This window comes from Heliangelus exortis, chromosome 2 (assembly GCF_036169615.1).
Source record: "Heliangelus exortis chromosome 2, bHelExo1.hap1, whole genome shotgun sequence".
NCBI lineage: Eukaryota > Metazoa > Chordata > Aves > Apodiformes > Trochilidae > Heliangelus > Heliangelus exortis.
Window position 1 is genome coordinate 43,478,743 of NC_092423.1, and position 23,349 is coordinate 43,502,091.

Here is a 23,349-nt window from a genome sequence, read left to right on the forward strand (position 1 = left end):
CCTACAGCCAGCCCAGGACACCGGCCGGGAAGGCCGGAGTTTGAACTCTGCTCCTGGAGCAGGGGGCGGGGGAGCCGAGGGCACCGGGCCGGACGGCTCCGCTTGGTGGAGGGCCTCGAAGAGAGCCCAGGCCGGTGCACTGCGGAGGGGCAGCCAGGCTCTCCGCCTGCCCTCGCCGACCACTCTTCAGGCTGCTTCACGCCGCTTACGGCTACATTGTCCTGATGGGAACATGCTTTTCCAGCTCGGGGAGGAGAGGAGAACCCACCACGGAGGTGGGCGCTAGGGGCTTAGGCTGCCACTCCAGCGCTCCCCGCAGCGGTTGGGGCGTTTAACCACGTTTCTTTTCGTGGCTCGCCGCGCCCTGGCGGGGCCTCCACAACCACCGCGGCGCCCCCTGGGCTGTGGCTGACGCCCGCCTCGCCGCAGAACCGGGTGAGGACACGCCGCGGCTGCCCCCCATCCGCGGCGAGCGGGCGCCCCCAGCTCCGGGGCACAGGGAGGCAGGAGGGGGGGAAATCCGCCCGCCCTTCCGCTGCCGCGCCCCGCCCCGTCCGTTGCCTCTCCCCGCCGCCCGCGGAAGTGAGCGGAGTGGGGATGCGGCCGCGCTGCCGCCGTCGCTGCTGCTGCTGCCGCCCCGAGTCACGGAGGTGAGAGGCGCTGCGAGGTGGCAGGGACGAGGCGGCTGTGAGGGAGCTGCCGCTTTGCGCCTCTCTCCTCTTCCGTACCAACCCCCTCCCCCGCTTCCCTCGGCGGCCTGCGACACAGGGTGAGCGGGCGGGGCCGCGGCGGCTGAGGGAGCCGGGGCGGGGGTCGCCGCCGGCAACGCCGGGGCCGTTGGGCGAGCTACAGGCGAGCCGGCGCTTTCCTTCCCTTCGCCCGTTCCCCTTCCGCCTGGCGCTGAGGAGACGGGGTGCGGGACGGGCAGGGAGGACGACGGGGGTGTTACTTGGGGTGAAGGTTTATTTTTAGGTGCGGGGCGTTCATTCCTCTTGGAGCCCCTCCCCGGGCGGGACGAGGCTGTGCGCGGCGCTTGTGGCGAGAGAGAAGCGGCGACGCTGCTCGGTGTTGCTGGAGCTGCTGGGCAACTAATCCTAATCCTTGGTGGCCTCTGACAGCTCTGCGGGCTGTGCCTGTGCCTGTGCCTGTGCCTGTGCCTGTGCCTGTGCCTGTGCCTGTGCCTGTGCCTGTGCCTGTGCCTGTGCCTGTGCCTGTGCCTGTGCCTGTGCCTGTGCCTGTGCCTGCTCCGCGCTGGCGTGAGGGGAAAAGCGGTGCAGATCTATCGGGTTCGGCTGTTGTTGGTTTTTTTCTTGTTTTTTGGTTTTTTTTACTATTTTAAATTTCATTTTACATTTAAAAATTTTTTTTCCTCTTCTAGCGCTGGTTTCTCTTGCAGATGTTGCTGCAGGTGGGGGCAGAGGGAGCAGTGTGATTGCCTGGGATCTTGGGGCATCTCTCTCTTCACCTTTCAGCTCCTGCTCGAGTGCTGCTGTTGCTAAAGACTTTTGTAACTATCGACTCAAGTACAATTTCGATGGAAAATGAAGGTAAAGGTCTCATCCGAGTCACTGACTTCCTTGGAGCTAAGAGGATTTTTGCATGCAATTTGGTGACAACTCCTACTGGTGCGTGTGTTATGTTTTACTGTTCCAGGGGTTTGCAGGGTTGCTCTGGTGTGTTAATCTCGTGGTAGGAATTTTGATCTGCCTTTTGTAGTTCAAGAATTATAGAACCATCGCTTCTCTTCATTTCAGCTCCTGTGTGTTGAAATAATCAGCCAGAGCTTATTCTGTCTTGACAGATGCTAAAGACATCTATTGAGTGTTTTAGTGTTCTGTGTGTTTGGAATAGAAATCTCAGGTCAATTACACGCAGGGGCTTCTGAGCACTGGTTGCTTGGTATTTGCTTAGGTTAAATGACTTTGTTATATTTTATCTTTCCTGATGATACTGAAAAGTGTTAGTTGGATTTTTTGTTGAAATATTTGTGTGCATGTTCTGTGCTTTATAATGGCTTAATTTTGCTTCCTCAGACAGTATATAATTAAAAAGTGCCACTGAAGTTTCAAGTTCTATCACTAGAACAGTGTGCTATAAAAATTGTAAACTGTGTACTGGAAGAAGTTGTTTTATTATACTCTTTCCTTCTTGTCTTTGAAAATTACTTAACCCAGGTAGCTATTTCAAATTTTCCATCTTGGGCTTCAGTTTATACTCTGGGAACCTTGAAAGCCCCTTTGCATTGATGATATTTACTGTGAGCTTCACCGATTTTTTTTTTTCCTGTTTTTTTTTTTTTCTTTTTTTTCCCCTGCTTTCCGTTTGGCACTGTGTGTTAAAAATCTCTGAAGTGTACTATTTCTATTACTATATGTATAAGAAAAGAACTGTTGTTTCCTACCCCCCCTACCTCCCTCTTTGTCATCAGTATTCTTTAAAGATATTAGATAGATTTTCTTTTTTTTTTTTTTTTTTTTTTTGGGTGGCTATTGGATTTCCTTTGCTAAGGAAATTATGTGAGGCATAGGAGTTCCTTACCACCTCTCCATTTTGAGTAGAGCTGCTTCTTTAATAGATTGATTTCAATGAAGAACTGGGTTGAGTTTGTGGTGCAGATTAACTAAATTATTTTCTGCTGTTTGATATTGTTCTGTTTTGATGTTCAGTTATCTTCCATGACTTGAAAGTTGTAATTGTGAAGTCCAGCCTTTGCAGAAGGCTATGTAGGTCATTATAATCTGGCATTTCAGAACTCTTTTCTAATTTATTTTAAAGTTAAATGTTAGAATTCTCTTAATTCTGTTGATTATATATTCCAACGGAATATTTGTAATAAAGAGCACAGAACTTGTGAGACAGAAGGAATTTTGGAGTGATGGGGAAAGTTTCTGAAAGACTGTTCTTTGTCTTGGGATAGTAAGGGCAGTGGTATCAGTGCCTTTGCATTTCAGTCACTGTGTTGCAAATAAAAGATTTTTGAATGGGCAGCACTGGGGCCGGGGAAGTAAAGCGGATATAATGCTATTGAACAGAAATACATTTAGGGGAAAAAAGTAACCCAAAACAAAAATGATAGGAAGACCTTTAATGCCTTTTAGTTCTATTACAAAAGAAATAGTATACCATAGTTGTAGTTTATGATAAAGTTGCATGTGATAGTATGACCCATTCTAATTCTTCTGAATGAAGAATCTTCTTAATTCTTCGTTCTTATGAACAACAATAGCACAATAAATAAATAATGGAATAAATAAATTATGTTTAAAAATTAGGAATGTTTATATGATAGAAGTAACTTATTGAAATAACCCTTATCTAGGGAAAAATAGAAGATGATCAGGTGGTTGTTTCAAAGGCAGAAATAAATGCTGTTTTGCTGAGAGCTTTAGAAAATGGAGTGGGCTTCTGGGAGTACAAGGAAAGCTCAACTTCAGTGTGAATAAAAAGGCTCAGTTGGTTAACATTTGTATTCCTCTCCCCTCTTTCTTTTCCTCCACCCCTCCATCTCATAATTGAGTCTTCTGGCAAGCACATATATTTACAACTGTCTGCTGTGGATTTGGTGTTCTTGGTGTTTCTGAACTTTTCCTATCCATTTCATTTGACATTTTGAGACATCTAGACACTAGCAGCTTTAATACTGGAATTTTTCAGCACTCTTGATAGGGTCTTTAATGTATTTTCTCTAGGAGAAAGTTGAATGTTTGTAATCTTGTAGAATAAAAATTACAATTAGAATACTTTTAAGCTTGTTTGTTTTGAAAATTTGTGGTAGAAAATCTCTTTTGTTTGGGTATTGAGCAAGAGATGTCAGAATCCTGCCCCCTCTCCTCCCTCCCCCCCCATTTGGGTGAATGTTCAAGATTGGGAAGTGATAAAATGGGTTGGGAAACTGATGTTTTCCTGTGTTAATTCAGTGTTCATAAGCAGTGTTCTATGTTTACTCTAAACTAGTTAGCATTCTGTCCCAGAACTTCTGATTCCTGTCTTTTGTGCTGGGGTGATTAAACTTCAGCAAAAATTCATATGTCTTGTGATAATGAGGAAAATTTTCCATAATTGGAAGACTTCTGCTTAGTTCAGTAAAACGGACAGAGGAATGATGATTGTGTTTCTGTTTGGAAGTTCTGTTTGGAATTTTGTGACTACTTCTTCCCATAAGCAGAGCTTTTTCTTAAACTGTAGGCAGTCAAGAGAGCTTGCATAGACAAAACATGACTCTTGAGTGCAAGCCAGGCTTTGTAATTTTTGGATCTCTCCATTGATGCCTTTGGGCCATTTAAAGTAGTTTTCTATAACTGTAGTCTGAATTTTTTTTCTTTTATCACCATCTTTTAGATTGTGACAGGTTCTTTGTTCTACTGCAGGTTGTCTTTTAGAAGACTGCTTTTTAGTAGAAAAATACAGTTTAGGTTCCATCAACTTTGAGTTTCTCTGTTCTGAGGTCAGACTAGGATTAGAAACACAAATTGCTGAATAGGAGTACTATTTTATTACCAAAGTCTTTGGTAGGGTTTGTTTTCAGATCATGACTTGTCTAACAGAGGAGGTCAGAGTAACATTTTCCCACCTGTAAACCAAAGACTTTCCCAAAATAATGTAGAAGGCTGATACAAAAACTCAGGCCAGATTTACTGTCAGGAATAAGAACACCCTGTGATGATTCTGGAATACTCCTTAATCTTCACTGTTTTGAGTCCTGGTTAATTACAGCTGATATTCAAAGATTTTAGTCCATAGTCTGTCAGTTACAGTTTCAGGATAATTTTGTTAATTGATGACTGAGGAGATACAGGTCAAGATTTTTTTTTTTTTCTTTCAAAAAGATGCTTTAGTTCTTCATGTAATCCTGAGATGACAAACAAATTGGTTTTGTTTATCATGCACTTGAAGTGCAGTTTAATTATCTAATGAGTTTCATGGGTGTTGTTAAATGGTGAAAATGGGCTTAGTTCCTAAACTAGTAAACTGAAGATGAGTGGATAGATTTCAGGTTTTGGGAGCAGTGAGTTAGCACCCTGCACTGCATCATCAAGCATTAGGCAGCTGACAAACCAGTGGAGCGTGCATACACGCATCTGAAAACAGAGAAAAGGGATGCCTGCAGCAGTAGTGACTTGAAAAACATTTAAATTGTTCCAGAATGGCATCATCAGTTGTTTAATTCAAGTATTATCCATCACAATCAGAATGAAATTTGTGATGGAAAATGTTAGAAATTCTGAAATTCTGAAATGGACTTGGTGTTATCGCAGCAGTTTGTGTTCTTTTTGACATGCAGATGATTTCTTAATAAACTGTTCTTTTAGAACAGTTTTAGTAGATACTTTACTATGTTCTAACAGTGCTTCAACAACTTCAAATATCTGTTAACATAGCATTTGTCTTGCAAGATTTCCTTTTGAACAGTGTCATCTTCAGGGTAATCTGATATTTGTTTGACTGGTTGGTGGGACATTGGTCTTTCCTTCCCTCTTTTTTCTTTTTTTTAATTTTTTCTTCCATGCAGATAAATTGGAAATAGTACTCTGTAATAATTCAGAAGTGGTTTAACATGGAGTCTGAATTCTGCTATCACAGAATGCTCTCTAGCACTCCTTTACTTTGGGAGTCTAGGGCATAATCTCTTCCTAGTAAGTCAGGAAAAACAGTGGTGTAAGGAAAATGCAGACAATTCCCAGAGTAGTTAATTTAACAAACAGGATAAAAACATTTTTGCTTGCATTTTTCCAGTAAAAGAATTTGACAAGGGTGTGGTCATCTTGGGATGCTCTTTGATAGGACTGAGTGAAATGGTCTCATTACTGCTGAAAGAAGATCTTACTCACAGCTGTGTTGCTGCCATATGTATTGTGTTGGCTGTCCTGGTTGTTGGGTTTGTCTGGCTTGCCAGCTTGGCAGAAATCCAGCCCTTTTGTCCCCTTGCCCACAGCTGGACAGCTTTCTGTTGAATTAGTAAGTTGCATGGGCTCGTGAAGTGTTGAGGTAATGCCAAAACAGTGAGGGACAAAGCAGTTAGAACCATTGAATGGTTTGGGTTGGAAAAGGACCAAGATCATCCAGCTCCAGCCCCCCCTGTCATCAGCAGGATCAGCTTCCTCTAGACCATGTTGCTCAAGGCCTTTTCCAGCCTGGCCTTGAACACTTCCAGAGAAGGAGGAGCCACAACTTCCCTGAGCAACCTGTTCCAGTGTCTCACCATCCTCACAGGAAATAATTTTTTCTTAATCTCTAAATTAAATCTCCCCTCAACAGGACTTCCTCCCATTTAGCATAAGCAGACCAGTACCTTGACTTGCTTCTTTATGTAGTCATAGCTTCAGTTCAGTATAAATTAACTCCCAGACCATGGTGGAATTTTGCAAGAGTGCAGTAAGTTAGTAAGTAGATTTTAGTTGAAACCTGCTTAGGAGTTGATGAAGGAGTTCAGGTGATAGTAATTGACAGTGGGTGATAAAATTGACATTTGCAGTGTGGTTTGTAGAAGCTTGAAGGAACGGTAAAGTTACAATGCAGAAAAGGAAAGGAAAATAAAATACAGTAATCAAGGTATAAATTTGAGAGAAGCATTTGTTTCTTGTTTTTTTGTTTTATAAACATTCTAAATAATCAGAAGGGATAAAATGGATAATGGGTTAGCAGCTGCAGCCTACAGAATCTTTTACGGTGGCTTTTAAAATATTTTTAAGTCATAAATTTTCTTCAGCACTTTTTTCTGCATACACAATTCACAAAGAAAGCCTGGTGAATACTACATTGCTACTTTCTTGATACTAATTATAAGAAATTGTATTACCATAAGTAATTATGCTGTGAGTTATGTTTGCATTTAGATTGGCACTACACTAGCTTAGTCATGAGAACTGTTTTAAACAGTAAGTTCAGGATTTTTTTAATTAGAATTTTATTTTGTCACATTATGAAGAAACTGCATAGCTGTCAAGGATATAGTCAATAACAGGGTCTTGGAGCTTCATTCATTACTCTAAAGCAGTAAGAACTGAGCAAATATTTTTATTTGTATTTTTGAGTGATGCAGAATGCACTGGTGACTGAAGTCTGCACATATCATGGATACATCAGGAGTATATCACGGTGTGCTAAAATCCTCTGTTAGAGTTTGCAGTTCCAAGTGTCTTCCTTCATGTTGAGAAGTTCAGCACTTCAAAGTATTATGAGATAGAAGCAGACTTGGAGGGGAGCCAAATGATCTCATTTCTAAGCTTAAATGTTCTCTTCTAGGAAAGTTACCAACTCTCCAGCAAGATAAATGACTTGTGTTTAGACCAAAAGCCTTTTGGCCTTCAACTTCTTAAAGGCTTCACGTGAATCAGGAGAGAAGCTACTTGGAGGCAAGTGAGATATGGCCAGCAGTGCTCTCTTCCTTGGGTGATGGTTTTCTGAACTGACCCAGTGCTATTACACACAAACCTTACTTTTCACCAAGGCACTGGCATTGATTTGGTGATTTTAGTCTGTGCTTAGGTTTCTGTATCTTTTTGTTCTTCTGATTCAAAAGTAATACAAATGTATTGAAATGTTCAAGCAGACTTTTTGAGGGCTCAGAAGTTTTTTGGTGTTGTTTTTTTTTTTTTTTAAAGGAAGTATTGAAGCTGAATATTTTAGCCAAACAAATTGGTCTGGTGTGTGTCAATACATTCTTGGTAATTCTGATGCCACCTCAAGGCTTTCACTAGCTAGGCTTTACAATCATCATAGTGCATCTTTCAGAGTATGCAGAAGTCCTCTAAATGGTAAATATTTTGTAGTGATTGAATAGAAAATTTGAATGTTTGGCATTCCTAAGCTTCAACTGTATATGAATAAGCTAAGGGGAGAAAAGGTGCTTTGAACAGATGTGATGTTGTGGATTTAGTTTGATTTTTTTGTTGTTGCTATTACTCCTACAATCTACAGCACTGCAGTCAGGTTATGGTATCATTATTCTTTTGAAATATTTTCTCTAGCTAGAGAGTGGGCAGTTGTCATTCATAAGGTTTGCAAGGTAACTACATGGAATATACTACAGTTACAGCAAATTACTCAGCATTGCTGTTTGTGCTGGTAGCCTCAGCTGAACTAGATGTCCTACTTTCCTTCCTTTTTTTTTTTTTTTTTTTTTTTTTTTTTTTTTTTTTAAGTAAGATATGGTGAAACATCCTGAAAGAGTAGGATGCATTTCAAGTTGTGGAGGCTTCAGGTTTCTCAGAGAAGCATTTTTTTAGAAGATATTTTTAGTACTTGAGAATAGTTCTTGAGCTTTAAAGACTAGTGTAGTGCTGGATGTTAAATGGAACATCATAGTCTTTATAGTGTTGTCTGAAGTAGATAGGGTGGGGGATAGGTCACTCAAAGATTTTATGACTCTTGAGGCAGACAGTGAGCTTTAGATGGTCAGTGCCAGTATTCAAACATCTGTTTATTAGTTGGTCATAAATGCAGACGTTTTGTGTACCAAGGAATACAGTTCTGCATTACAGCTGGTTGTGGGCCACAGTCAAAGTTCTAAGCACTGGTGAAATAGTACTCAAATACAAGGTAGTTTTTTCAGGCTCATGGGGCAGCTTAGCAGGTTGTTGTCAAAATTTGGATATTTATATCTCTTTGGTTAATGGGTGGTGTCTGTGCAAGGTTGAATATTGCCCTTTTTCTGTAAAGTTTTACAAAATAACACACAATAGCAAGATGCTGAAATGATGTGACCTCCCAGGATAGAAATTACTCTGCAAGGAGAACTCATTAATGCAGATTAGTGTTGCTCTTTCCTTCTGGCTTTTTTAGAGACAGAACTTTTCTATGTGGACTTCTTTTGATGTGGGGTCGCCTTCTAAAATATTTAAACTAAAATGCTGTTGAATAGGACCAAATTTCTTTGAATACTAGAATACAGGGCTGCTGCAGCTGTTTTCCCAAAAGTGAAAAATCATCACACTTTTCCAAAGGAGCCCATTAAAATAAACACAGTAGAGGGTAATTTCAAAGCTTTCAAAAGAAGTATTTCTTATCCTGAACAAACAGTACCTGCTCTTTGCAATGGGGAGTGAAATACTTTTTTTTTTTTTTTTTTTTCATATTGGTTTGAATGTTTGTGTTGTCAGTTTACCTGTTGCTCTAAGAAAGCAGCATTATTTCCCAAAGAGGTATTTGCAGAGTATAGTACTCTCTGATCAGGTGCTTTCAGGTAATCCATGCATAGAGGGTATAATGTTTAATATCAAATGTAAATATTTGAAGATATTTAAAGTTAGGTGGGATGTCTGATTTAGCAGAATGACAAATTATGTTTTTGGTATAATTTGTAAGTTACACTTAGCAAAATGTAGGAATTGCAATATACAGTTCAGTTGCAATAACAACATGATTCCCATTACTAGTCTCTATAATATTCTCAGTGTAATCATGCTTGGCATCCTCAGTCTCTGGAAGAAAGGAGTATATGGCTTGAAACCAGCTCATGCTGGTTTCAACCAGATGTTGCTCTCTTAAAATGTTGTTGTTTTTTCAGTCCATATGTTGGGCTGAGCCACATACACATCCCCCCCTATGTTGGTGTGGCTCATGCAGACATTCACATCCTTCTGATGAAATCAGGGAGGAACATTTACACCACCAGTTGATCCATTCAGCTGATGTGATTATTCAAAGCTAAGGCCACCTTTCAGCCCCCATTGTCAGAAGGTAAAGTTAGTCTCTTCACAACAACTGTGGTTAGTCACACCCTACATTATTTCTTGAGCTTCTTGGGCATATCACCCTTGTCTGTCTCCTCTGAGCATTCTCTTACAGGGGCTTAGTGGTCAGTCACAGTAGTTGGTTATTTTTCCTGTCTAAATATACAGGGTTTTGAGGCTGGTTAGAGAGTTAGCTGTTCTCAATGCTAGTTGAGAATACAGGAGGTAATCTGTGATTTAATCACATACGAGGCTTGAACAGCCCTATCAGTTCAGTCTGTATAGGTGAAGCCTTCCTGAGTATAACTTCCAGTTTACAGTGCATCATTAAAAAATTGCTCAAAAGCCAAGAGTAAAACCTTAAAGAATAGGATTTACTGAATCAGGGTAAGCTAGTAGCTTGGCTGCATTTATAGTAGAATCACCACCATGATGCTTATCCATGAACTGTTTAAAGGGAAAGTTTGAAGACAGGCAATGAAACAGTTAAAAGCTCTCCAAAACCTCTAGCCACCACATCCTATTGAGTAGCAGACTTACCACTGGTGCTTCATATCTGATGGAACTGATAGAAAATGAGAACTCACATTCTGGATAGGGTCTGTTTCTTAAAAGAGATCTTTCACAGCCAAGGGTCTTTGCCTAGTGAGAACTGTTCCCAAAGCACCTGGACACCAAGCCTCAATCCTCTGTTCCCATGGACATATAGTTGATCTCTACCCCTGTGCACTTTCAGGATGCTAGACAGTGGAGAGGAGGTAAGTGATCAGGATTTTATTACATACTCTGTGCTCTGATGTCCACAATAGTTGACTTATTCCTCGTTGTCCCTCTGCCCCTGCTGTCCTGGCTCTGAATTGCAGAGAAATAGAGAATGTCATGCTTAGTAGGATGTGAGCTTTCTAAACCTTGTAGCATGCATCACATAGAGTTTGATCATTCAGAAAGTTCTGGAAATAAGGGGCTTGTAAGCTTCAATCTGTTTTGTATTCACCAAAACACCTTTCTATTATGTTGTTGAACATTACATTTTTTTCAGTTCCAGGAAGGTAGATGAAAAATAGAACCTAATTCTTATGGTGAGTGAGGGAGTGCTGATTCTTTTGGAACCCCCATGAGAAAAATATAAACTCTTGCAAGGCAGGTCACTAATAACTTAGAAAAAGGGATGGTAAGGTATAGTAAGGTGGTAAGGTATGGTAAGTCTTATGTCCTTTCTGATGTGAGGAGCCTTGAGATGTCAGGGCTTTGGATGGATCTCTGGTCAGGGCATGGCACGCTGTATATGTCATCTGCTCTGAGTTCACAAGTACTCTTAAAGGATTTTGTTCACAGTACACGTTCATCAGTCACTGATTGCAGTTAGGTCTGGAATGTGGGCTTTGAAGTGTCCCTTGCACAACATGCTCTAATATCCTTATCTCATTAATAAAGCTGCAGTTACTGAGCAGGTGCATGTAATATTTCAAATGCAAAAGACAACATAGTTAAGATTAAATGCACAATGATTAATTACACATTGATTATGTGTACATTCATTAATTTTGCTATTGATTAGACACAGCATGATTCAGTAGCAATTGCCCAGTATCCGTGATACAGAGGCATATACCTGGATGTAGGTCACTGACTGCTGGAACAATAATATTATTGTCTTACAGGTTGATCACTGCAAACAAGTCAAAAGGTCTTTGTAATCCTTGAGTTGGCTTTAAAGGAGTTCAGTTTTACAGGGACTTATGGGGTAGATTAAAATTAGTATCAAGATGAGCTGTTCGGATGGATGGGATGAACACTTTTTTTTCAAGCTTCCAGTTGTGCTACAGTGTTTCCCAGGAACTGGCTCTGTTAACCTGCAGGTGCCCAATGAGACTTCTTATGTGGCAGGGTAAACAGTTCTTTCTGAGAGTACCCATACCCATGTGCATGTTTGTCTCGGGTTTCTGAAGGAATTTCTCAAAGAAATAATCATAATTTCTCTTAACCTAAATATTACTGTTTTTTAAACCTCTCTCACATACACTTTTCCTGTTCTCTACGGTAGTTTTGGTTTTACACCACCTTTGTATTTTTTTGTTTGTATGTCACTTGAGTAACTTCATTTAACATTTATAGGATTTTATATCGACTAATTACCCAAAACATTTTGGTCATGTTTGTCTAAAACAAAATTTTGCTATGAGCACGTTCTACATTTTTAGGCTGCTTTCAGTGAATGCAAGTCCTGCCATTTGTATTCTCTGAGGAAGTAGAGCTAAAATTTCCTCTTAAAAAGATAATTGTAAAAGCATCTCAATGTCAGTGAGCCCTGCTGATTGACAGCAGACTGTTCTGCTAAGTTGAGAAACGCAGTGGTGTAGAGGCAGGTTGTTGGTATTTGATATTGCTCATGGTAGAAGGAGGGCAGGCAGAATTTTATAGTGTATAAGGAAGAAGAAAGAGTAACACAACTGTCAACTGGTTAACTAGATTTTTCTTTAGACAAAACAAAAGGGAACTCTGAATTTCTGGTACTGTAAGCCTTCTAGACTAATCTGTTATTAATTTTGATAAAAATTCAGTCACAGTTCCATGGTCATATGATTCATTGCCATGTATCTTAGAAATGACAGTGTGTACATTGTCAGTGGTCTGAGAAAAGACCTTCCTGAGTCAGCTATTTATTGATTTTTGTTAGTTAGCATCCTGCTTCTTTTTTCCTTGGTAGAGTTACCTGCAGTCAGGGAATCAGAAGTTGTAGTCATAGAGGTCAAGTGTGTGCTGCCTACCTGATACAGCAGCACAGGCCAGTATCATTTCTTAGCCCAATTACCCATATAAAAACTTGTCCTGCAACTAAGTACTTAAATACTTTAAGATATCAGCTGCTGTAAAAAGTTTAATTGGTAGCAAAGATAATTTGAAACTTATTTTCTGAACAACAAGTATAGAGTTTTTTTGAGAAATTGGATTTAGATCCATCCAGAATTGTCTTATGTAATTTTGCTGTAGGTAAAAGAGCTGGCTATACCAGATTTTCTCTGTAGATTTTTTTCACTATGTACACTACAGTATTTTCTGTAAAAGTGGGAGTAAATATGATTGAAACACACATTGAAAATCAATGCTTTTTTGAGTCTATCGCAGAATGCCTGTCAAAATAGGCTTTGTTGTAGCACAGTTGTTTTGTGCTAATGACGACTTACTTGGAAGAGCTTGATCTCTTGGAGTGCTTTTAACGTTTCTGTTAAGGTCATTTAGCATAAAATATCCTTAAAAAACTCATTAGTTGACTTTCTGAACTCCTAATTGATAATAATAGAGAAAAGATCAGCCATGTACCCCCCTTTTTTTTGTTTTTTTTGTTTAAGTTATCTTTGTTTAGCAGCCATGTCAGTTGGTATAGGGAAGAAGATTTCTCTCAGCACTAAAATTTGTAATGGCTGGCAGTTTGCTTCTGCCAGCTCTTACTGGGAAAGCTTGGTTGCTCAGCATTTTTGTTGAGAATGCAGAGTCATCTTGGTCAAAGTCATACGTTTGTGGGTTGTTTTGAAACAATACTTCGGCTTTACTTCTGTTTTCAGCCCTAAACTGGTTGTCAGTAGCTAATACCATGGATATGGTATCTATTTTCATTAAAAATCAAAAGCAAGTACTTAGGATGGGTAACTTTAAAGAAAAGAACATGAGCTGGTAATTTGGTAGGTGTTTTATCAGAGGGGGAGGTTTGTGACAAAATTCTAGAAAAATGTTTGTTTCAGAAAAGCCCATGGTCCAAGAAAACTGAAGCAGAAATAAGGTTGATATCCAAAGAAAATGAAGTGTAAACATTTGAAGCACGAGGAGTCATCAGCTCCAACAGCGATTTCCTGAGAATTGATTTTACTTAATAATGGTTTGTATGTAAGCTTAACAGCAGTTGTAACTGGGTGTGTTCTAAATTGCAGGTGGATTTACATGAAACTGTTCCCTTGTGAGCATCAAGTGCTTCATGGGTGCTGGTAAAAGTGGTGGTACATTGAACCAAAGGCTGTCTGTCTGAGTGGGAGACTGGGTGGTCATGATGCATCACTTCTCATGAAAAAGTCTTAGGGAAGTGGACTTGCATACAATACACCAGAGTGTTTTATAAGGCTTAGTTAGGGTCATAACATCTGTATTCTCCCCCCTTGAAATACCCACCGTTCTCCTGCTACTGTGGTCAGTTTAAGTTGCTTTAATAACATTTCTGTTTTGTAGAGGGTGTCTTACAATGCTGTGTTCTGTGTGGAGTCTTGAACTCTGAAGCAAATGTTTTCCCTCTGTTACTCTGATACCACATTCTGGTAGTGTTCACATTGTTGGTGTAAGAGCCTATTAATATTGAGTTTTGCATAAAGACCCCTTATTAGGAACAGAGTTACACACATGATTTTGGTTTTCATCTTATGTTGAAAGTAATAGTTCTTTTTAAATTACTTTAAATCTACATATGTTGAGAGAGAAAAATCTGATGTTTAATTCATTCATGGCTGAAAATCTTTTCTTGCCTCAATTCCTTCTGCAATTTGAAACATGTAAAGGTATTTGTAAATCATACCTTGCTAGATAATTTTTGAAAATGTATATATACATGTTCTATAACAATGTGTATTCACTAACATTTTATAAGACAACTTTACATCTGTGTACATATACTTAAGGTTTCAATAAGTACCTGGCCAATGCTAAAGTGTATTTAAGTCACTTACAATACTCTTTACAATACTCTAAAAAAAAAATTGGGACACAGACTTCTCAATTCTGCTCCTTGCATAAGCCCATCATTAAAAGGGTAGTAAAAAAAAACCAATTTTTTTTCATTGGAATGAAACAGGATCTGGAGTGAAGATGTGGCAGGGCATAGCTGAGCTTCCACTCTTGTCCCTTGCTGAGCTCTCTTCTGGCAGCTCAGCTGCTCAGTCCTGCTGGCTTCAGGCTACAGAAAGCTGAGTGGGGTCCAAGGGGTTCCCCCTTCTTGGAGCCCAGTAAACACCTTGTTAAGGTGCAGTTCTTTTGTTTCCCAGTCCCTCCTCCCGCCCCCCACATTGTCCCAAAACTTGGTCCGTTTACCCAGGGTGCAATAATCCAGCCCACACCAAGTCAAGGTATTTCTTTACTCCAGTTCTGTGCAGAAAGGGATGGTAAAGCCTCAAAGCTAGCACACCTTCCCTGTAACACAGGTTATCTTTTATACACCCAGAAATGCAAAATCACCTTATCTCTAGGTATACAGATACCATTCATCTACATGATTGCTTAACCAGTTCTTCACTTCCACTTGGAAGTGGTAGCACTTACACTTTTCTCTACTCATGCTCAAAGGGTGGGTTTTTTTTTTTGTGAGTTAGGGGTCCATCCAGCCACGGGAGGCTATTTTACTATGTTAATGAGTTAAGTTTAGCCGTTGTTTTCTATTAGCTGTTTTACTTATTCCTTACGGCTAAAGGGCTTCAGCATCTTCCATTCATCTCTTCTTCACACCAAGGTGTGTGCTCAGTAAACAAGCCCTCCATTGGTCATCCTCACCTGGCTGTTCTGACACCACTCTGCCCAAGAGCTCAAACTCATGCCCCGTATCACCCTGTTTCTCATCTTAGTCTCCAAACCTCCTTTCTTACAGTGAAGGAGCAAGACTTGTTGGTTTGCTCTTTCACTGGGAATTACATGGCAAATGTACAGAGTTTCCAAGGGTTTCTCTTGAAAATGAAAGCCAGTTGCAACTGTAGCACTTTCACCTTTTTAACTTGGGCCCCAGGGATGGAGTCCTTGTGGAGTCTATGTAGGTAAGCAGCTAGAAGAAAAAAATACCAAGTTCAGTTTGTCTCAGCTATTGTATTTTGAGTACATGGCAAACAGAATGGTATATAGAAAATTATGATTGTCATACCTTTTTTAGGGCATAAAAATGCTGGAATCTTTTAATGTATTATCATCTTGAAGTACTTTATATTATATTTCAAATCTCAGCATTCATAGAGATTAAAAAATGGCTTTTCCTCTTGTATAAAAGCATAAAACTGTTCAAATTCTGTGCAAGTAAAATGGGAAAATTATTCCTGTGATGTGCATGTTTTCATGTCAGGCTCTTCAGTTAACAGAGAGAGAGGATGTGCATGTGGCAGGATGGACAAGGGTTTAATTGTGGGTACAGTAAGATAGCAAGGAGGAAGGAATATCACTCCATGGTCTCATTTAATAAGCAAGAATCCCAAAACTCTAAAGCTTCATTAAGAAACTCCAAAGCTTCGTTAAATATCAAAGCAGTGCTGAGCTGCACAATGTTGCTATTGCTCTGTTCTGCAGATCACAAAATTTGAACTTCCTAAAATTACAGGAAAATATTACTTTTTATAGCATTGACTTGAATCTTTGTACTATAGTCAGGCTTTACGACTTCACTTGCATCTGTGCTCTTGTTTGAGATTTTCTTAATGTTGGTTCTCCTTTCTTTGTGTACAAGAAAATGTAAATAGGCCTAATTAGACTATTAGTGAGCAGAAAGTGGGAGCAGGGAGAGCAACTTGTCTGGAGTGATTGCTTTTTGATCAGGAATTTAAGATACTGATATAAAGGAGTATGTATTTAACTGTTAGGATCTTTGTCACTTAACATTGTTACAGAAATCAATTTTCTCAGTTGCATGTGCAGATGGTATTGCATAAAAATAAGCTGAATTGTAGAATTTTTTCTTTAAGTGCAAAATGTTATAAAAAACATACTTTTTAATGGCATTAACACTGCTTTGCTCTGGTCTGTGTTGTATGAACTGAAATGCTAGTGCTCCCCTTCCCTTCAGAATTTGATTTTGTTTCTTAGGTTGCACATCTTCAAAAAATCCCTGATGGTGACAATGAGACAATGATTCCTGTACTGTCTTCTAAAAAAGCAAGTGAATTGCCAGTTGATGAAGTAGCAAGCATTCTGCAAGTAGGTGATTTTGCATCTCTTAAAAATGCACTGGTGTTACCAAACAACATTTGATGTTTAAGGACAAATTATAGCATCAAAAGTCTTTGTGTTATCTATCATGCAGTTTGATGTTAACTGTTGTCTACTTTTAAAAGCTTGTTATTTTTAAATTGTTACTTGAAATGGTCTAATCTCTAGCGATTTCAAAAAACATGAGGTTTTTGGTGGGGTGATGAGATTGAATTTGAAAATAGTCAGATTTCTGTATGCTTTGAAGATTGCTTTCTGTTAATGAAGCTCCTAGAGTAAATCTTCCTGTAAAAATCTGTTCAGTTTTTCATAGCTATTGCTTCCAATCTCTCTAAAGAATCCCTCATGTCCTTAATTTATTTCAGTAGCCTCCATTTCAGGTGGAGAAAGAGGATTGAACCCATTGACGGATTTATGAACCATTAAATCTGGGTTAATTTTCATGATAGATGGTGTTTTTTCATTTTCTGTATGCTTGACATGAGGAGTACACCGTGATAAATGTGGGTCACAAGCAACTCAAAACTTTGAAGCTGTTGCTGTGTCATTTGGCTGAGTAACAGAACTCCTGACATAATACTCAAGAGTGAACTATGCTCACGGTTTGGCTTGCTGGAGGGTTTTCTGCAGGGAAGATCAACAATCATTTAGAGATGTAAAACTGCCTCTGTAGTTCTGTGAATTTTTTGTTGAAGTCCCCTGCCAAACAGTTTTAAAAAAGTGGTCAGCTTTTATTGTCATACAAACATTTTTACCAAGCTTGTCTTTCTGATGTTGGCCAAATTTTTATAATCTAAAGCTCTATGTTTTGGTGTTGGAATTTATTTTTAAGTCTAACTTACTGGTATAATTGCTGACTGTTTTATTCTTTGCATATTCCAACAGGCTAATCTTCAGAATGGCTTAAAAAACTGTGAAGTTTGTCATAGACGGGCATTCCATGGGTGGAATGAATTTGATATTAGTGAAGATGAACCACTGTGGAAAAAATATATTTCCCAGGTGAAGATTTCTGTATTTCCTACTTTTTGCTTTTAATGCTTGACAGTAGCTTTGCTCTTTGTTACTTAGCTTTTGTGTGCATGAACATGTAAGTGGGGAAACTAGTAGCATAGAAAATAGCAATTTCTAGAATTTTAGTCTATTTTACTGATGGAAAAAGCTTTATTTAGGTACATGCCGGTGTTTTAATTACATGATTTGTTTTTGAATGCATGTTCATAACCAGCCTGTGGGCTGGAAAAGTGGAACCAAGTTCCCTGTAGGCAAAGACTTGAGTATGAATTGCACTGAGGTCAGACACAAATGGCTGGTAAGCATTTAAATGGAATATGGAATAGGAATAACCTGACAGACAAGGAAATTTTAAAAAGCAAAACTGCTGCCTTCAAACTAAGGGTGAGGTTGGGGCCAGCCTTGATTCTGTTGTTAAGCAGAACTGGCAGAAGTGCAAATTTTTTTCTTAGCAGTGTGATTTATTCTGTGTGTATGTATGTATACGTGTGTGTATGTGTGTATATATATACATATATATATGTGAGCTTGTGCAGTTTCTTGAAATGGTGTGGAAGTGTCACCTCTTGCCATCCTTCACCACCCAGCTGCACAAGTTATTTACTGAAACTTTTCCTACAGAGGGTTTTTCTAACAAATTTGTAATATTTAATAATTTTGCTCAATGTTTTCTGTAATTTGTCTGCAGTTAAATTCTAGAGTAAATCCTAAAGTAATAGATGGTTAATTCTAGAGAGACTTTGGAGTGCCTAAAAAGATATTCAGCACTCTGCTGCTGCTAGCAGTGAGAACATTATCACATACTAGTTGTCCTCTGGCATTAAAGCTTTTTTTTCCCATGTACAGTTAGTCACATACATCAGAAAACTTCTACAGCACGTTAACTTACGTCTATTTTAGGTAGCATATATTAAGATACATATTTGCCTTGAATGTGCTTATTGTGAAGAACATCCTAGAACACACTTTAATTGTAGCAATGTTCTTTTTTTAAACATTTCTTGAAGAAATTGCCATGTTAGCAACAAGGTGTCACATGCAAGCAAGATGCTTTATTATTTTAGCCTTAGAAATCTGTAGGAAGCATGTGATCTAAAAGGAAAACTTGCTTCTTGTAAAACAAGAAATCATGAATGTAAATCAGGAAATATATTCCTGACATGATTGTGATCATTTGCTGGGAACGGGGTCAGCCTGTTACTTGAAGATGTTTTGAATATATTTCGGGCTTCTTTTTTGTGTGTTCAACTACAGGAGATTATTCTTTTTGTCTTGAAAAATGTGAATCAAGAAATTTAAGAAGCAGTTTTTTCCCTTTTATGTATTCATTATGCTCCATTCAAATTCTTTGGTACTTAAAAAGAAAAAAAAAAAAAGTGGAAGTGAAATAACTGCAAAGAGTTGGATTGTTTGTACTGGTAGGTTAGAAATATTTTAATTATAGAACAGTGTATTTTGAAAATATTTGAGGGGTAGATAAAATGGTCTTTGTCGAGAGTATTGCTGAATTACTGTTCTGTTTCATTTCAGTTTAAAAATCCCCTTATTATGCTTCTCCTGGCATCTGCAGTCATCAGTGTTTTAATGCATCAGTTTGATGATGCTGTCAGTATCACTGTGGTAAGGAACTAAAATTTTATCTTCTTTGAGCTTCAGAAAGTGTGATCACATGCACTTTCAGTATCCCATGCATGCCAGCATGGGATGGGATTCTAATTATTGAGTTCTATTTGTATGCTGACATTAAATATGTTTGTTATTGGATTGGTTGAAATGTCTGTCTTTATGCATTTTTTCAGAGGAGAATTTTTAGTGTCTTCTATTCAATTTTGATTTTAAGTTATGCTTGAATTCCAAATTGAAACCAGCATAAGCCTGCTGTGAATTTACTTGAAAGAGGTAATCTTTTAAACATGAAAAAGAAATTTTGCCTGAAATCTCTAGAAACAGAAGGATCATATAAGTGGAAATACTGAATTTGTGTAGGATGTAAATAGAGTGCTAAGCTAATAGCACAGATACAGTATTAATAACAGATATATAGTTATACAGATATATAGTATATATATATATATAGTAATATATATATATATAGTAGTATATATAGTATATATATAGTATATATATATATATAGTAACAGATATATAGTATACAGTAATAGTAACAGATACAGTACTGTTCATTTTTGCTTTTGTAATTAACTCAAGGTAAGTGAAGGTTTGCCTCTAGCCTCTCTAATTCTCTAGAAAGAGTAGTTTTCTTTGGAAGATAAAGGTAGTACTTGTTTAAGAAAAATCATATAACTTTGAGTATGAGTATAGATTGGAATGATTTCTTTTGTTCAACATTGGTTGAGGTTATTTAAAATACGAAAACGTCGAATTTAAAATTTTTTAAGCTAGTGGTTTTTATTTAACTTCTGACTAACCTATCATGTAGTCTTGTTATTGAATGCCCACTTCTTTACCTTGTGAATATTTGTTATACTTCATTTTCAGATAGTATTGTATCACCATTTTGCTGTGACTGTGTATTTGTGCTCAGAGCTTTAGTAACAAAACTAATTTGCTGCTAAAGATTAATAACACCTTTCTTTTGGTGACAATGCTGGCTTGAGCAGCTTTTGACATTTTTTTACCTCTGCCTATACAAATGTATTGTAATTTTTTAAAGTAAAAATTTACATCCTTTTCACCATGGAGCATGCACTGTGGGGTGTAATAATGCAGCTCGTGTAGCTGTCATGGAAATACCTTCTGAAAAGATGGAGTATATGTAAATATTTGCTAAATCTCAATTGGTGAGGCTAATGTTGGTATCAAAATTAAAGTAGATTTACTGGATTTATCCTAAGTTCACTTAAGAGTTCTTCAATAAGGTTTTTCTCCATTGTTTTTTATGTCCCATGGATCTCTCCATTGCTGTCTCTTGCTTAGTCATTAGAAAAAAGAAGAGGAAATTTTTCTGTCTAGTTGTTGATCTTATATTTAGTAAAATCAGGTTATTGATTTCTTGGACATCACTAAAGCATTTATGTATAGATAAAGGCATTGCTTATTTAACAGGGCCAAGGGATACAGAATGAGCATGAGAAAGTTTGTTTCCCTATCATATTGTTAATATGTAGTAACAACTATGGATGAGTAAAACATAATATTGTCACTATCGTGGCCCTTTGGAATTCTTCTCTCATTCCTTTTCTTGCAGGCAATACTCATCGTTGTTACAGTTGCCTTCGTTCAGGTAAGATGGCTGTTGTCCAAATAAGATTATTGCTTTTATGTAAACTCTTCTATTTATAAGTCTGAAGTAGTTGTCTTTGATGTATTGTGCTGTGAATGGTTGAGTAAGGAGCTCTGTGCTTTCATTCAAGTCTCTTGCCTGTCCTAAATAGCAGGATTGCTCCTGCTTTTTAACTACATTGACATTTATGCACTGGTATTATGCTCAGCCATAGAAGAGTACTTGTAAAGAAGCACTCGGAATAAACACTAAGTACTTTTTAAATATTTAACTTCGGTTAAAATAGGTTTTGAAAATGTACTCCTGGCTTTTCTGTACAGGAATTTTACAATTTTTTTTTTTTTTTTAAAATTTAATTCTGCAAATGCCTGGCTTTACACAGTTTGTGTCTAAAGTGTCTAATATAGAGCAGTTGAAGGGCATTTCTTATCTGATTGTTTGGAATATGTCTTTAATAAAACTTTACTAATAAGATAAATTACAGTAGATGTGTGTTTATTTTTTTGTTTTTAACTTTTACCTGTTTAGAAATAATATCTGCCTTTATTTTTTAAATGTCTCTGCAGGAGTACAGATCTGAAAAATCTCTTGAAGAGCTTAGTAAGCTTATGCCTCCAGAATGCCACTGGTATGTGATTACCTGTATTTTCAGTCCAATTTGAATCTACAGTGAGCAAATGCAAAAGGTTTTACTAAATTTACTGCCATTGTATCAAACTCTTAACTGACCAAACCATACTTTGCTTTTGCTCATTTTGTGCTCATTGTTTTATGAGCCCACGAATTATTCCACATTGTTGCCCTTCTGAACACTTCAAATGATGTTACTGATGTCTAACTCTTCAGAAACAAGCAGCAAATTAGAAATAATATTTTACTGGACTCAAGAGAACTGTCAGGAGTAATCAACAGTGCTAATGCTTTTTTCAGATAAAATCCTGAAGATGACTTGATTTGCTCTTCATGTATTTACTTTCAGTGTACGAGAAGGGAGGGTGGAACATACACTTGCAAGAGATTTAGTCCCAGGTGACACAGTCTGCCTGTCAGTTGGAGACAGGGTCCCAGCTGATCTACGGTTATTTGAGGTAAATACCTAATATCAATTTAATAACTTGTTTGTTTGGTTTGTTTGTTTGTTTGTTTTTTGGTTTATTTGTGGGGTAGAGGGGAAGAGAAGATAGCTGCTGAAGTGCAGTGACTGCTATTGTTTGGAATTCACAACTATTTTGACAGACATTTTGAATTAATTAGCTTTCCAATGTAATTGTGCATTTTTAATAGTGTAATTTATTACTGTGGAACATGAGAGGGAAGAATTTTCCAGCTTTATGTAGTAATGCATTCTTGAAAATTTTGGTTGAATGCTTTTTCCCTGGTGTTAAACAAATCGTGAAATGACTGTGTTCAGTCAGAATTATAATGTATTTTGGCAGCTGGTTGCAGGTGATTTTGATTATTCATTTGCATTGATCTTTAGAGCATAGTCTGTGTTCTCTGATAATGGAAAACTTAAAAAAAATAATATTGTGAAATGTTGCCAGCGTAATCTTTGCTCTCTGAGTCTTTTTCATCAGTGTGTGTTGTTTCATGTTCTGGTTTACTAAGTATGATTTGTTATTACAAATTATTAGATTGTTAGTGCTGCTGAAGTGCTTAATTTGAAGTGATAGCACTATAATAGTACTTGCAGGCTTTCTGAAGGTAAAGTGAGGTATATATCTATTCACCTTGTTAATTTTATTGTTTTGCTTGAGTAATGTCAGGTTGCTTTTCTGTTACATTGGGCATCCTCAGGTTGCCTGATACCTGGACTGATCATGTTGAAGTAATTCCTGAATATGATGAGCTGTATATCTGGTATATCCACTCCTGATACTGGATTAATCCTTGCTCATTTTGTAGACAAAGCCTAAATGAATTAGTTTCTGAGACAAATGTGGTGATCTTGAGATATTTGTCTGGGTCGTCTGTTGTCAGTGCTTGAGTGGGGTTGTTTTTTGAGGCTGCAAATGCTTTTTCCTTCTCTCAGCAACTGTTTACTTTCTGTATTGATATGGAACTGCTGTTGCAGCAGCATCTGATTTATTGCTCATAAGCTTAGAGCATACTGTGGTAGCAGCATTCTTGGACCTCTTACAAAGGAAAGCAGTGGGGGAATTAAGAAGTTTCTCAGCTGTCCGTAGCCCTACACCAAATAAAAATTTATGCTGTGTTTGTGTCAACTACTCTTGCAGATCATTTGAAAATAAGAGCATGTCATCTCATTTGCAGGGGTGGTGAGTGTAAGAAAAATGAAGTGGAGGAAATTTTTTGAGATAAAAAGCTAGATTTCTTCAGCGTATTCTGATTGATATGGTCCTAGAAAATTGCAGAAATGGTAACGAGGCACTGTTTACTTCCTGCAGCCTTTCATACATGTGAAAAAAAGTTTCTTCACTGCCCTAATCTTGCAGGGACAACCTTGTTTTCCCAAAAGAC

At 38.2% G+C, this 23,349-nt stretch overlaps 1 protein-coding gene across 7 annotated transcripts in view; it reads left to right on the forward strand.

Moving 5' to 3' along the window:
* The window catches only part of ATP2C1 (ATPase secretory pathway Ca2+ transporting 1), a 62,590-nt gene that overhangs the window by 16,824 nt on the left and 22,417 nt on the right, over positions 1 to 23,349 (forward strand). The window contains exons 1-8 of one of the 7 annotated variants that reach the window (XM_071735805.1): positions 557 to 769; positions 1,397 to 1,547; positions 16,488 to 16,598; positions 17,496 to 17,612; positions 19,155 to 19,244; positions 20,833 to 20,868; positions 21,435 to 21,496; positions 21,848 to 21,956. In XM_071735805.1, the coding sequence (XP_071591906.1) occupies positions 1,542 to 1,547; positions 16,488 to 16,598; positions 17,496 to 17,612; positions 19,155 to 19,244; positions 20,833 to 20,868; positions 21,435 to 21,496; positions 21,848 to 21,956 (531 nt within the window). In that variant the 5' untranslated portion in view covers positions 557 to 769; positions 1,397 to 1,541. Of the gene's footprint in view, positions 1 to 556; positions 770 to 1,378; positions 1,626 to 16,487; positions 16,599 to 17,495; positions 17,613 to 18,933; positions 19,043 to 19,154; positions 19,245 to 20,832; positions 20,869 to 21,434; positions 21,497 to 21,847; positions 21,957 to 23,349 lie in introns of those variants that run through there. The other 6 variants (XM_071735806.1, XM_071735804.1, XM_071735807.1 and 3 more) reach the window with 6 other exon arrangements.